Below are 13,038 nucleotides of genomic sequence, written 5' to 3'. Positions count from 1 at the left end.
AATGCATTAAATTAATGAAATTGACCGTATTTTACAATACAGATGACTTATTTGCGTGTAATTCTTGAATAATATCGGCGGACGGATTTTATGTTAAAAGGGTTGTTCTTCGGTCTGTAAGAAGCCATATTGGATTCGTGGTAATGGAGAAGAACGTCATCTATATTTGACAATTAGCAGGTGTAACAAGGTATACCACACTAAATTTTTTCTTGATTTCGTTATGGTGCGTTTAATTACTACCGCTGATCGGCTACATAGTTTTACTGAGTTTCATTTAGCTTCATTTTTAGTTTGTCAAAGGTGTTTGTGTGCCGAAACCCCACCTCCCTCCCCCAGTTCCTGTTAAAAGAAACCGGCTTATTTTAACGACGATGAAACTGGTCTTGCAGTTCTTCAATTGGCAATCCAGGCAAAAAGATTGAAACGGTAGAAAATAAACAGCACATTCTGCCAACCTTGTTTGACCTGGATTGTCTACTGTAATGAAGAAATCATCCGTAATATTTTGCCAAATCTGAGACGAGCTCTAACCGTGTTCGTGTGCGTGACGACCTTGGGGTCTGCATTAAAATTATTAAATGGCTTCTAACCCGTACTCTAGAGTTTGCTCCCACTGACCATGCTTTCCTACAGAGTGTTAATGGGAGCAAATAGTGAGGGTAAAAGCAATCTCAAATAGTCAGTCGCCAGTGCAAGTGAATTTCTACCTTGGTGAGTACTTTACACACCCACTTACTGTGTTTGGGTGGTGAGTGCTTTATATATTCACTAAGTACATTTGGCCTTTTCTTTTTTATCTATCTTGATCAACTTTGTTAGGCTCCCCATCATGAGTGATGACCAACATTAGAGCTGAACCTTTAAAAGTGTTGGGTAAGATGCTCACTGCTAGGTAACGGAAACATTAATTATCTGGAAATGGTGTCCATTCCTTTATGTTGTGAAGAGCCAAAAGTGATCATGTCTATTATCCATTTTTGAGAAATTTTGAAAAAAATGGTGTTCATTTAATTGGTGACATGGCACCATACAAAGGTGTTCACTTGCACATTCTTTCCCCCTCCCCAAGCCCTCCTTCCTTCTGCTCGCCACTCATTTTAAGGATATGCTTTATGTATATTCACTATATGTGCTATATATAAGAATTGATTGACTTTTTCAGTTAAATGGTATACTTGATTTATTTCCCTTTTGTTCGTTTTTAAAATGATGAATTATGTTCTTGCAATTCTGTTTATTTTCCAACTCTTCCCTGCAGGGCTAAGCATGCTCATTTATGATTAGATTGTCTAGCATTTAGACACATTTGCTGTTGTTTGAAGAAAACTAACAAATCAGATGCAAAGATCTTATATTTGGGTAAACAGACAAATACATTTAGTTATGTTTCATAGATAAATTGTGCTTATCCCTCTAATGCATGTTCTGCTATATATATTTGTTTTGTTAAGTTTAGCATGTTTATTTTCTTTTGTAAATCTTTGTATGACCACTTTTCTCATGCCATTACTTTATTATTATTATGTTGGTGTTTGTCCAAGACCAGCACATAATGTAATGCATCAAGACGTTAGTAAAATGATAGAATGTCAGAATCAGATACTAGTATGTATGCGCATACAGTAACAAGCATGCACTCAAGCACACATGCACAGTGTAACTTTGCTAATAAACTCTAGTCTATTGGGCTGTATCGGTATCAAATTCCCCAAAGTTTGTAAAATACAAATCTCTGTAACATTTAAGAAAGATTTGTAAGATACAAACATTGCAATCTGTTTTCTGCACTATATTCTTCTCTAATTACATATTGTAATATCTATCATATTTGTCTCGTGCCTTGTCTTTCAGCTGTGTTTGAATTGCAGAACAAGGTGGTAGCAGTGAAAAGCTTGTGTCACTGTCCTATGTCACTCTTCTTCAGTGGACCCATTGTACCAAACCCCCACCAGCAAGATGAATACTGTCAATACTATTTTAGAGAAGGTGTGTATTTGTGGTGTGATGCACTGGGGTATTGCCCTTCTGTCAACCTTTCTTTACCTTGGGTGTTCCTTTTAGACTGACCTGTCCATCTGGATCAGTCTAACTCCCTGGGGAATCTCACTAAATTGCTATCAACTTAACTTGCTTAAATGTCTGCCACACCTATCGAATCGGCTAGAGGATAAAGAAAATAACCCTCTAACAGCTTTACTAGGCATGACAGACATTTAAGCTGGTTAAGTCGATAGCAATTTAGTGAGACTCCCCAGGGAGATAGATCAATCTAAATATCAGTGGGAATGGTCCCTTATACTGTTCTTATACTTAAGGTTTACACAAACAGTTTTTAAATAGGAAGTAAGAGTTTGGCTCAGAAGAATTTTGAACAGATTTCAACATGTGTTACAGTTTGGCAAAAACTACTCGGCTAAAATGAAATATGTGCTACAAAAACTCCAGGACCTGGTTTTAATGTCAGAGAGGGAAATATTGGAAAGCTTCATAGCATATAAAAATAGTTTAGTTTGGCCATAGAAAAAGGTAGATCTTGATTATTTTTACCAATGTAATTTCTTATTGACTTGGAAAATATTATTTAGTTTGCTAAGGTATAAGATATATTATGCAGGTGTGCCCCTAGAGTGTTTTACATAAACTTTGCCTGCTTGGCTTTTGTTAGAATATAATGTGCACAAGTCACTTGGGGTTAGTCCTATTGCGTATTCAGTTTCTGTATTCATACAGAGTGAAGAGATGTGGTCAAGAAAATGTAATACTTGCCTTTCAGAATGTTTGTCCATTATTTGTTGGACTGATAAAAATACATATAAGTTAAGCATTATTTACTCAATGATCATGAAGTTCCACAGTTGTTAGTTTTGAAATGTACTTTTGACATTTGACTTCTGTAATTGAGATAATAAATGAAAGGGAGTCAGACCCATATTGACACAAATGTGTTGTCCCAGAGTACCTAGTGAATACCCAGAGATACTAGCTCTTTTAGTTTTAAATGAAAATAACACATCTACCATATTCATTATAATCATCAAGGGAAATTTTGTATTTTCTCAACTAACACAGTTAATGGTTGGCTTTTGTCTGCTTTATACACAGAAGTTCATAATATACTACAGTAAACTCGTTAGCGTATGAGAGTGCATAATTACGCGTTGTTTTGCTGTTTTTACGCATTGACTGGAGCCCCAGCGCGTACGAATACGCACACCTTTGGCTTTGAAGATCGGCGAAGTTGACCAGTCCGTTGACTGTTGACGGTCAGACTCATGTTGAAAATGTCATAATTGATTCCCAAGTGTCTCATTTTTTTCTTAAGATATTTGAATTACCCGACTAAAACATGCTTCTTCTTTCACTGACCCGCAGAGGATGACGTAATATTCTCTGATTGGTCATAATATGCAAGTTTTAGGTCAAAGCACGTGTGCCTCTCTTTAGTATAAACAAGGTATGAACAACGATGAAATGATCGTTTTTTTATTCACATAATTGTTCAACATTTTAATTGAGCAACCATACGTTTAGGACCAATTTAAATCACTCGCCCAGACCAAATAGCCTACTTAAGGCCAGTAACCCTTGTGACTTTTGTAGTTTTAGTCGTCAGAATAAATTTTTAGTCGCATTTGACGAGCGGGCGACCGGGAATTTCCAGCTCTGCTGATTACCAGTGATGACAAAATGACGAGAAAAAGGAAAAGCAAAGGAAAAAAACAACAGTCAATTAAAAGGTTTTGTCATGCAAGGTAGGCAAAGTTATTTACTATAGATTTCAGAGTCCGACATACCTACTTGCGATGGTTGCGTGTCGCAACTAGTTTTATCAGCTGGGCAACTAAAATTTAGCTGGTAGTTGCCCGGAAACGCAAGTGACTTTCGGCTGTTCACTTGCCCGGAAAATTTGAAGTGTAAAATTTATTATCACAGACAAAATAGATCGTTTATTATTGGCAGTCATTTGCCGGTTGGAAACAAAGTGGTTTGCAGCAACCGGCTAGCTCCAGATTTGGCCAGCTTAGAAAACAGTTGAACTTGAAGTGCTGCGCTAACAAACATAAATAAAAATTATCTTTCAACAAACTGTGAAATAATATTTCTAGTAATTATTTACAAATTGAAAGCAAAGGTTTAATTTTTATAAACAATTTAGTAAAATTTAAAAACGACGGGTGCCTAATGTTCCCGACTTGACCTACTTTTTGTCGGCATCAAACACTAGGAAGAGTAAGAAGTATGAACATTTTGATTGATTAAAATGGCTAAATATGTAAATTTTGTGTCCCTTCTCAAATAGTATACTAAAAAATGCTTGTTTGACAGAGACGGATACTGGGTGACTACTTGTCAGTGTCCAGACATTTTGGCGCCGTTCTCCATCTCTTCCTCTCCCAACTATTACAGAGCGCTTGTTTGACCTAGTTTTTTTAAAAACTTTACTAAGGAAGCAGTTAGGCCAGGAGCATTTTTAAATCTCAGTCAAGAATAGATTGTAAAATTTTTAAAATGAGATCTTTTATTTTGAGATTGTTATTATTATATTTATTTTGAGATTTTTGTTTTCAAGCCAAAAGAGGAATGTTTTCCTTTTGTTACATTTACTAGGTAGCACCAGTTACTTTTACTCTAGTCAAAGAAACACAGTATCTAGTCGTGACCTATGCGTGACCTGTCCATTTTGTTTTTGTTTTCTTTTTGTTAAATTGCAATAATAAAAGATTTTGGATAAAAGGATAGTGGGTTATTGTTATGAAAGTGAACTGTGTGATTGCATGATTATTAATACACAAAATTACACCTTGATGAGCATTTTTTAATTTTACCCCTTCATTTTGAAAATTACCCCTTTTTTTGGGCAAGGGGTACGGTACTCCCTTAGAAAAATCCTACCGAGTGCACTGATACTAGTAGGGCTGTGTAGCACATAATGACTACTCTGTAGTTCGCATTTTCTATAATTTTTCATGTTAAAATTTTATTATATTGCTAGTATAGAATTTATGGTAGTTTATAGACAAAATTTGAAAATAGTCTTGCTATATTAAAGTAAGTAACTGTAAAATCCCCTGTGTTCCATGGATTTGTGCTGTTTTATTTTGTTATTTGGTTCAACATTTTATATGTCGTACCTTGAGCTGATTTGATTCACTCAGAGTGAGTGATACATTGTGAATGTAACTTGAAACTGTCTGCTATCTAAAGTTGGGTGTTAAGTGGGGACCATGTACATTGTTTTGTTAATTATTACATTTAGGGGGGTGTTGTGTTTGTAGAGGATGCCACTTTGCCCCAGATAAAATACCCTCAGTGATATAACACTTGCATATCGGGACTAACCTAGACTTTATCACAAGACCAACAAGACCACAGTTATAAATATTTATTGAAGAAGGGTCAAATATTTATCTTATTCCAATAAAAAAGTTGCTGACTATGTAGTCAATGTGCAATGTTTCAAAATATAAATGATAACGGGTGTGAAATTTCAAAGATGATTGACCGACACTGACAAATAGCTAGCTCTGGATTTTGTAATTTTATGGAAGAAACAGAATAATTAGATGGACTGCAAGTGGTAAACTAATCGCAATGAGTTCTCTGTGAGACAGGTTGGTCCAATTCTGCTGGAAACTGTCTTCAATTAGCATTTACATTTTTGGAGTCAAGTTTGAATACTATCATTTGTGAAGGACATTGATGAAAAACATGGCAGTATTTTTTGAAAATTGGTGCCTGTCTGCCATCTGTTTTGATATCAGTGTATGGTAAGGTACTAGTATAAGGTTAACATACAAGAGAAGTAATGAAGAGAATTCTTTAACAACATGATATTTACAGGATGCAAGTCTAAGACCATGTTTACAAGCTACCACAACTCAAATAATGATCAGCTTTTTTAGGTCAAGGAACCTCACTGTCGTGGCATGTTGTGCATGACTCACATATCTCATGCTGTCTGAGTGGAGGATTTGGAAAATTGCAGGTTTTATAGTTGAAAGTTTTATGTGGAAGAGATTGCTGGGTTAGCTGTGATTGTGGTAATAATATGGCTCTTAGTTTGTTGAAGTTGGCATGCTTTTTTTATTTCATTAAGTTTGTGTTGCAGAGAGATAGATGGAGAAAAGCAAAAAAATAATACTTGCTTTTATTTCTAACACAGTGGCTAGGAGGCTACCTGATTGATATAAATCTGTGTCCAAGGTTATTTTTAAAGTTAAATTGAGAGAGCTGCTATAAAGTTGTGAACAAGTGTGAAAGGTTAGGTATTTTAATTTGTGGTTTTCAAATAACATTGTAGGTGTTCAGCTAAGATAATAGCACGGGTGATAGGACTTATAAACTGTGATGTTGGTGGGTGCTTGTTAAAGGGATAACGATTCTTCATTTTGGTGGAAAAGTGCAAAAAGTGTATTTTCCTGGGGGTAAATGGTGATCTTCCCATGGTTAATGAATCCATTCTGACATTCAGAGTTAATGGACTTTTTTTTCAATGTGTTTATGTAAAAGTCCCATGGCAAGCACAGATTTTTGGATATTTCTGATATCTGCTGTTTTGGTGATAAAGTGGAATTTATTATATTTTTATGTGTTGTTTACAATGTTTTTATTGTGGAATTTTCGAATCTCATATGAAGAGGTGTTATCCCTTAAAACCTAATGCTCAGCACTAATGTCACCAACCCACCCACACTATACATTTATTAGCTGTTGCCTCATTAAAGTCATAGTCGAAAGGGATATCGAAAAAACAGAATGGCCTTTCCACTTAGTTCATTAGTTTTACCACTGCCACTGAGGAAAAGGGCATTTATGATTGATATTTGCTTTTTTTGGCCTTGGACATTAAACTTTTTTTAGGGGGGGGGGGTGACATTTCCTATAAGATTGTAAAGAAAAAGAGCATAAAACAGGTTGCATGTCTGAAAATTACTTTTTAAGGTTTCATCAGACCAAAAAAAAAAAAAAAAAAAAAAATTGCAATAGAAAATTTAAGATGGGACCAGGGTGCAATTAAGATGAGATTTGAGGCCTTGGTTGTATGTCTAAAAATAATGTCTTATTTTGACTAAGGTTTCATTGGATTAAATAATCCAACTGAGAAAGAGAAGATTGGAGAAGACAGTTGCAGCTATATTAAGATGAGATTAAGATGGACCTGTTTTCATTTAAAAGATAGGTCCCACAAAAAAAGAAAAAAAAATGGACAAAATGGTAATTCCTGCTAAATATAATAATAATTGAATCCAATATCTGTGCAACAACTAAAGAAGTGGCATATTTAACATGCTTCAGTATGCATATTAAGTTTACTAGTATGATGAAACAGATGAAGGTACTGAACAGTTACAGACTGGAAGAGGAAGAAGACTAGAAAGCCAAACTGTGCATATGGTCAAACAGTATATTTACAAATAATATCTAATAGATAAATAAATGAGATCGAAAAGGACGAAGACTGGTGATATGAGAATATCCATCAGGTATATGTTAGTTAAATGTATTAAGATGAAGCAGGTGATTGAAAAAATTAAGCCATTGATCTAATGACTGACAAAATGCTGCCTTGTGATTTTGTAATTTACTTTTGCCAGGCAACCTTGCATTTTATGTGTTTTACATAGCAGTAAGTGTGTCCAGGTCATTAAGCAGAGTAAATTTTACCATTTTATTTGTGAGGCTGTTGGGAACTTTTTCAAAACCATGGGTAATATTAATGATCTCTAAATGGAAGGCCACTAGACTGAAATTAACTATATCTAAATTAGACAGCCTCCAGAATTGACTACAGCTAAATTAGACAGTCTTGGGAATTGACACAATCAGAATAATATGGACTCTGGTCATGTTCACACAGGACTTAACATAGAACTGTACCACGTAATGACCCAATAATGTTATTCCCCTTTAGCTCCTCAGATTTTTGAAACCCAGCTGTGAATTAGCAGCAGCTGACGTATGCCCTTGAAGCATAAACTAGTTTATGTTTCGTTTCATTGATTTTAAAGGTAACTCACCTAACCCTGAACTTAAAGCCTCCTTATATAATAACATTCAATGACTTTACTTTAGGACTGCACCAGATTTTTGTTTTTTAATGGAAACCCAGGTCAAAATTGGTCCTTTTGTCAACACGCCTAAAATGAACGTCTGCAGCCTAGGCCAAGAACAATGGATTCTGAAATGATACCAGCAAGGTGTTGTCAGTGATAATTAATTAGGTAATAACGACAGCAGAAGTAGGTGGAATGAGTACCTGGGATATCACTGTGGCTGTGACGGGATATTAATGATCATCTCTCTCATTGATGATTTGATCCACTAATGCATTTATCATGCCCTCAGTTTAGTTTATATTATGCGGATGATAACATCCTTTGTGTGTCCGTCTCCTTATGGTATTGGTGTGCCATACTAAAGCTTTGCCTCCACTGTGTTGAAGACCACAGGTTCAGTCACGATGTCTTATTATGATATACATACGCCTTGACAATGGTTTAATGTTGAACAGAGTCTTGCTGTGTAATTTGCATTGTGGCACAACAAGGAAGTTACGTGGCCCAGGCAAGGGCTAGATGGTAGGTTGTGCAATGGCGAACGAGGTATGTAGGGATGGTTGTGTGTTAGGATGAAGTTTTAAGATTTTTAAGAGGAGGTAGGGAGGGAGAAGTTGGTATCATCCGCTATCACTGACATTCATCTGTGCTGACTGTTGGAAGATGTGCTAATCCAGACTTTAAAAAAATGTAGTTTATCTGTTTAGATTAAAGGGATAATAACTCTTTGTATGAGACCTATATTTCACAATAAAAACCTTGTGAATAACTCATAGAAATATAATATATTCTGTTTTACCACAAAAACAGCAGTTATAGCTTTTATTCTGATATTTGAACTTGTCTTTAGACCACGTGACCTCCATTGATGTCTATACTTTGTTAAAATCTCTTAAGAGATTTTAACAAAAAACCAAACTTTTTAGAAAAAAACCAGGGACTAACTTTGAATGTAAAAATGGATTCATTAACCATTGGTAAGTATGGGAAAATTGTTGTTTACTCCAGGAAAATTCATTTTTTGGCCGAAACGAAGAGTTATTATTGCTTTAAGATATGTTGGTGTTATAGTCAGCTCTGGACAAAACCGTGATGCTCACAAAGAATATTTTGTGTGAGAATTGTGTTATTTTTTGAGTATTGTAAATATTACATGGTGGCTTCTCTCAGTGAATCGCACTGTCATTTATATGGAGAGAATTAGTAGCAACACTAGGAACTGATGATTAGATCTGGCTATAAATGTAACAACACATGATATTTATATTACACTGATAAGTCCCTTGTGCCCAGTGGTGGAAATATAAGGGAAAAAATAATATGGAATTGCTGACTGTGAAGTATTCTTCCCTTAGGTTTTAGATCAACTAGGCTGAATACATAAGTATTAGTCATGTTGGCATTACTTCTCATTCATTATTGGTAAAGTGGTATCATCATTGAGTATGCCATGGTATCACTAATGAGAAGACGCAACTCTAAAACAGTGACCATCATATTATAAAACTGACGTGGAAGGAAAACGGACATCTGGTTTGACCATCTGAGTAATGGCCATCACCTGTCCTGCATACTGTAGGTGTGCTAGACTGTGAACATCACTGAACATATTGATCAAGGCTGCCTGGAGTCCATTTTAACAAAAACAAAAAACAATTTTAGTCTGCCCTCGGACAGGTGCAGTCAGATGCTGTCAGGTTTGGCTGCTATCCAGAGCTGTGTCATTAGCATACAGAGCTGGTTTGGCAAACAAAGCAGGTATAGGTAGGTATGGGTGACAGGTTACACTTAGTGCACTGGTATAAAACACTGACAGAGACACATTATATATTAAAGTACTAGGCAGTAAGGATTTTTACCACTGCTGCTGGGTTAAGGTTTTTTTTTTATTTTTATTTTTTTTTTTTTCCAAGAGGAAAATTGGGTCAATGGATGTCATTGTGCTTATTTAAAGAAATTGATAAGTGAGAAAGACAGCAAGAATTAGAATGCTTGCTTTAATTTAGATAACATATTGCAGAGAATATATTGTGACAGTGGTTACTCACCACATGCACTTTTTAGTTTATGGAAAATTAGTCTCTGAGTGAATGAATCCAGTCTTACCTCATATTGAACATTGTCTTTGTCATGATATGAATGTTATGAATATTTTCGCAGAATAAATTAGTACTAGTAATGGGAAAAAAAAACTGACTTGAAAACAAAGGACCAGCATGGGTTGCCTGAACAGATTACATATCAGGGCGAAGCAGAGATGAATACATTTTTAGAGAGTGAAAATGCCAAGGATTTGGTTTAATGTTATTCTATTGTTCAAGTGACGTGATAAACAATGAATCTTCTCAGTTTGTTGCACGTAATGGTGGTAGCATTGTGCCACACTATTTTTCAATATAATATAATATAATATAATATAATATAATATAATATAATAATGAATTTTTCCAGATCAACAAAATGCCGGCTCCCAAGAGGCTTCGGGATTTAATACGGGAGATCCGTTCAGCACGCACAGCAGCAGAAGAGCGATCTGTGGTGAATAAAGAATGTGCACAAATCAGGGACTGTTTTAAGGAAGAGGACAATACGTACAGGTGTAGGAATGTGGCCAAGCTTCTCTATATACACATGCTGGGGTATCCGGCTCACTTTGGACAGGTAATTTTGAAAACAATTAAGTCTTATTTGTTTTTTTACTTACTTCATAATAATTTTCATTCATCCATTCATTTTGGTTGAATCGACTGAAAGTGGGATAAAGTTGGTTCATTATATCACATTGTCTCTGTGATCAATACAATGTATTTATGCATGGAAAACACCACATTAGGCTTGTCTGTAAAAAAAAAAAAATGGAAATAATTATTGCTCTTTAATAGTGATATCTATTTTCATGAACTTTATTGAATCTATTTGTGGTCTAAATACTGTGACTCTGACAGCATCGTAGTATAATTGAAAATCCGTAGATACACATATGGAAATTTGTGTGCGTGTTATCTCCACTGGATATTAAACAATCTTTGTAAATTATTAAAGTTAATGTGGCCTGTTTTCAGCTGGAATGTCTGAAGTTAATAGCCTCCCCCAAGTTTACAGACAAACGTATTGGTTACCTTGGTGCTATGCTGCTGCTGGATGAGAGGACAGACGTACATCTTTTAGTGACAAATTGTCTGAAAAAGTAAGCAAGGGATCTCCTGTTAGACATAATCTCACTCTGGCCATTTTTTTTTTTTTTTCAAAATCTTTGATGCATATGCCTTGTCATTTATTGACATACTGTCTGGAAAAAAAGTGCCAGTTATTTTATGTTCCCCAAAAGAGAAAGTAAAAACAGAACCTTTTATATTTTGATAAGAGAAAATATGCCACCTTTGAAAACAATTTTGATAATAATATATTTAGTCAGTTTGACATATTTATTCGAATACTTGTTTCTGTCTGCACAAAGTTTGTTAATGATAATATTCAATTGACCTTAATTTTTTGTCCTCAATGGTTCTGTAAAATAAAACAACGTGTTGTCAGGTTGTTCTTCTTCAGGTGCATTTTGCTGATGCTCTGGAGATTGCCTTTATGCAAAAACATCTTTTTTATTTCCCCTGAAAACTTGAAAGTGGAAGATCAGTGCCCCTCCCATGGGCCTCTTTGATCGATTAAACCTCACATTTGGTAGACAAATACAGTTTGGATGCCTTTTAAACACAGGCATGAGATTTTTCCGTCTTTTGGTGGAATTCCGACTTTTTCCTTCAAAAATGTCATTTTTTATATCATTGCAAATCCGTTGAGAAAATTTCAGGGGGGGGGGGGGGGGGAGGGGTACCCTTCCCTTCCCCGGCGAGACCCTTCACTCATCGGCACTCGCATGTTTTCAATTTTGACCTTGCCGAAAAACGTTACCAACCGTACATATATATCGATTCTGGGACGCACTGTTATCAAGGGGGAAACTTTTGCGACATCTATACGACATTTATACAGTCATTGAATGCAATTACCGTAAAACGGCCTGTATCCTGTTCATATAGCGCTGCGCGGTTTTTTCCATGTGGTATCGTGTGTCGCTTTTGCGTTTTGGAAAATGAAGCTACTAGATCGGTTGTGTGTATGTCGTATGAAGACATTGAACTTGCATTTGAAAATTTTCATGTTTTGAGTTGCAGGGTTCTGCCCAGAGCGCGACATTGCGACATTGTCGCCCAAAAATTGAAAATGTCGCCAAAAAATTCCTAGAGATGCGCCCTCGGGCGCTCTCCTAAAAGGGGACCTCGTTTCCATGGATGCTGTTGTAATAAACATACCCAGTACGCTTATTAATTTTTCAAAATTCTTCCACCCGGTATGTTTATTAAATACCTATCGTACCGGTGGGAAATTATACAAGTCAATTAAGTTTTTTATTTTCTCAAATTGAAGTATAATGAGAAGAAATACCGGTGCAGCTACGTACTGTTCAACATACAGCACTGGAAAGAAGGTCAAGTGAAAGTCGCTCTCTGAACACAACAATACATTGCGTCATCTGATTTCAGTTCCTATAAATAGACGTGCTTTCCCTTCAACAGTGACAACTACTCATGTATATGGATCAAATGATGTCACGTGGCAAGGTGAAAGGATCATATTTATAGCTAACGAGGTCATTTCAAGTGCAGCAAAGAAGTTGTGTACGTTTTCAAAAGTCAATTATTTCATGCCGATTTATGATTTACACGATGTTAAATCACACTTCTATGTAAGATAAACCCTTAGATCTAGGAGTTTACAGGCATGCAAAATGAACCTTAATTATATCTTAGAACAAATTTACTTTGAATAACGTCTCCTAACAGCATATGGCTACCGGGGGCGGCTTAGGTGCGATATATCTGGGTTTTCCGACCCTGACGTTTATGAAATTTAACCTCGTTTCCATGGATGCTGTTGTAAATTTGTATGAAATTTTCATGTATTTTTACACATTTTTTTA

At 35.7% G+C, this 13,038-nt stretch overlaps 1 protein-coding gene across 6 annotated transcripts in view; it reads left to right on the top strand.

Moving 5' to 3' along the window:
- Positions 1 to 13,038, top strand: part of LOC106150848 (AP-1 complex subunit gamma-1) — a 30,274-nt gene continuing 17,236 nt past the window's right edge. For 2 of the 6 annotated variants that reach the window (XM_087011030.1, XM_013523854.2), the window contains exons 1-4: positions 1 to 190; positions 1,855 to 1,989; positions 10,512 to 10,721; positions 11,123 to 11,247. In XM_087011030.1, coding sequence (XP_086867156.1) covers positions 1,960 to 1,989; positions 10,512 to 10,721; positions 11,123 to 11,247 — 365 coding nt within the window. In that variant the 5' untranslated portion in view covers positions 1 to 190; positions 1,855 to 1,959. Of the gene's footprint in view, positions 191 to 1,854; positions 1,990 to 6,022; positions 6,045 to 8,587; positions 8,607 to 9,804; positions 9,825 to 10,511; positions 10,722 to 11,122; positions 11,248 to 13,038 lie in introns of those variants that run through there. The other 4 variants (XM_087011031.1, XM_087011032.1, XM_087011029.1 and 1 more) reach the window with 4 other exon arrangements.

This window comes from Lingula anatina, chromosome 4 (genome assembly GCF_051362555.1).
Source record: "Lingula anatina isolate TDL-2025a chromosome 4, LinAna3.0, whole genome shotgun sequence".
In the NCBI taxonomy this organism is placed as follows: domain Eukaryota; kingdom Metazoa; phylum Brachiopoda; class Lingulata; order Lingulida; family Lingulidae; genus Lingula; species Lingula anatina.
The sequence above is the reverse complement of the archived record's forward strand: the minus strand, read 5'-3'. Positions and strand labels throughout refer to the sequence as shown.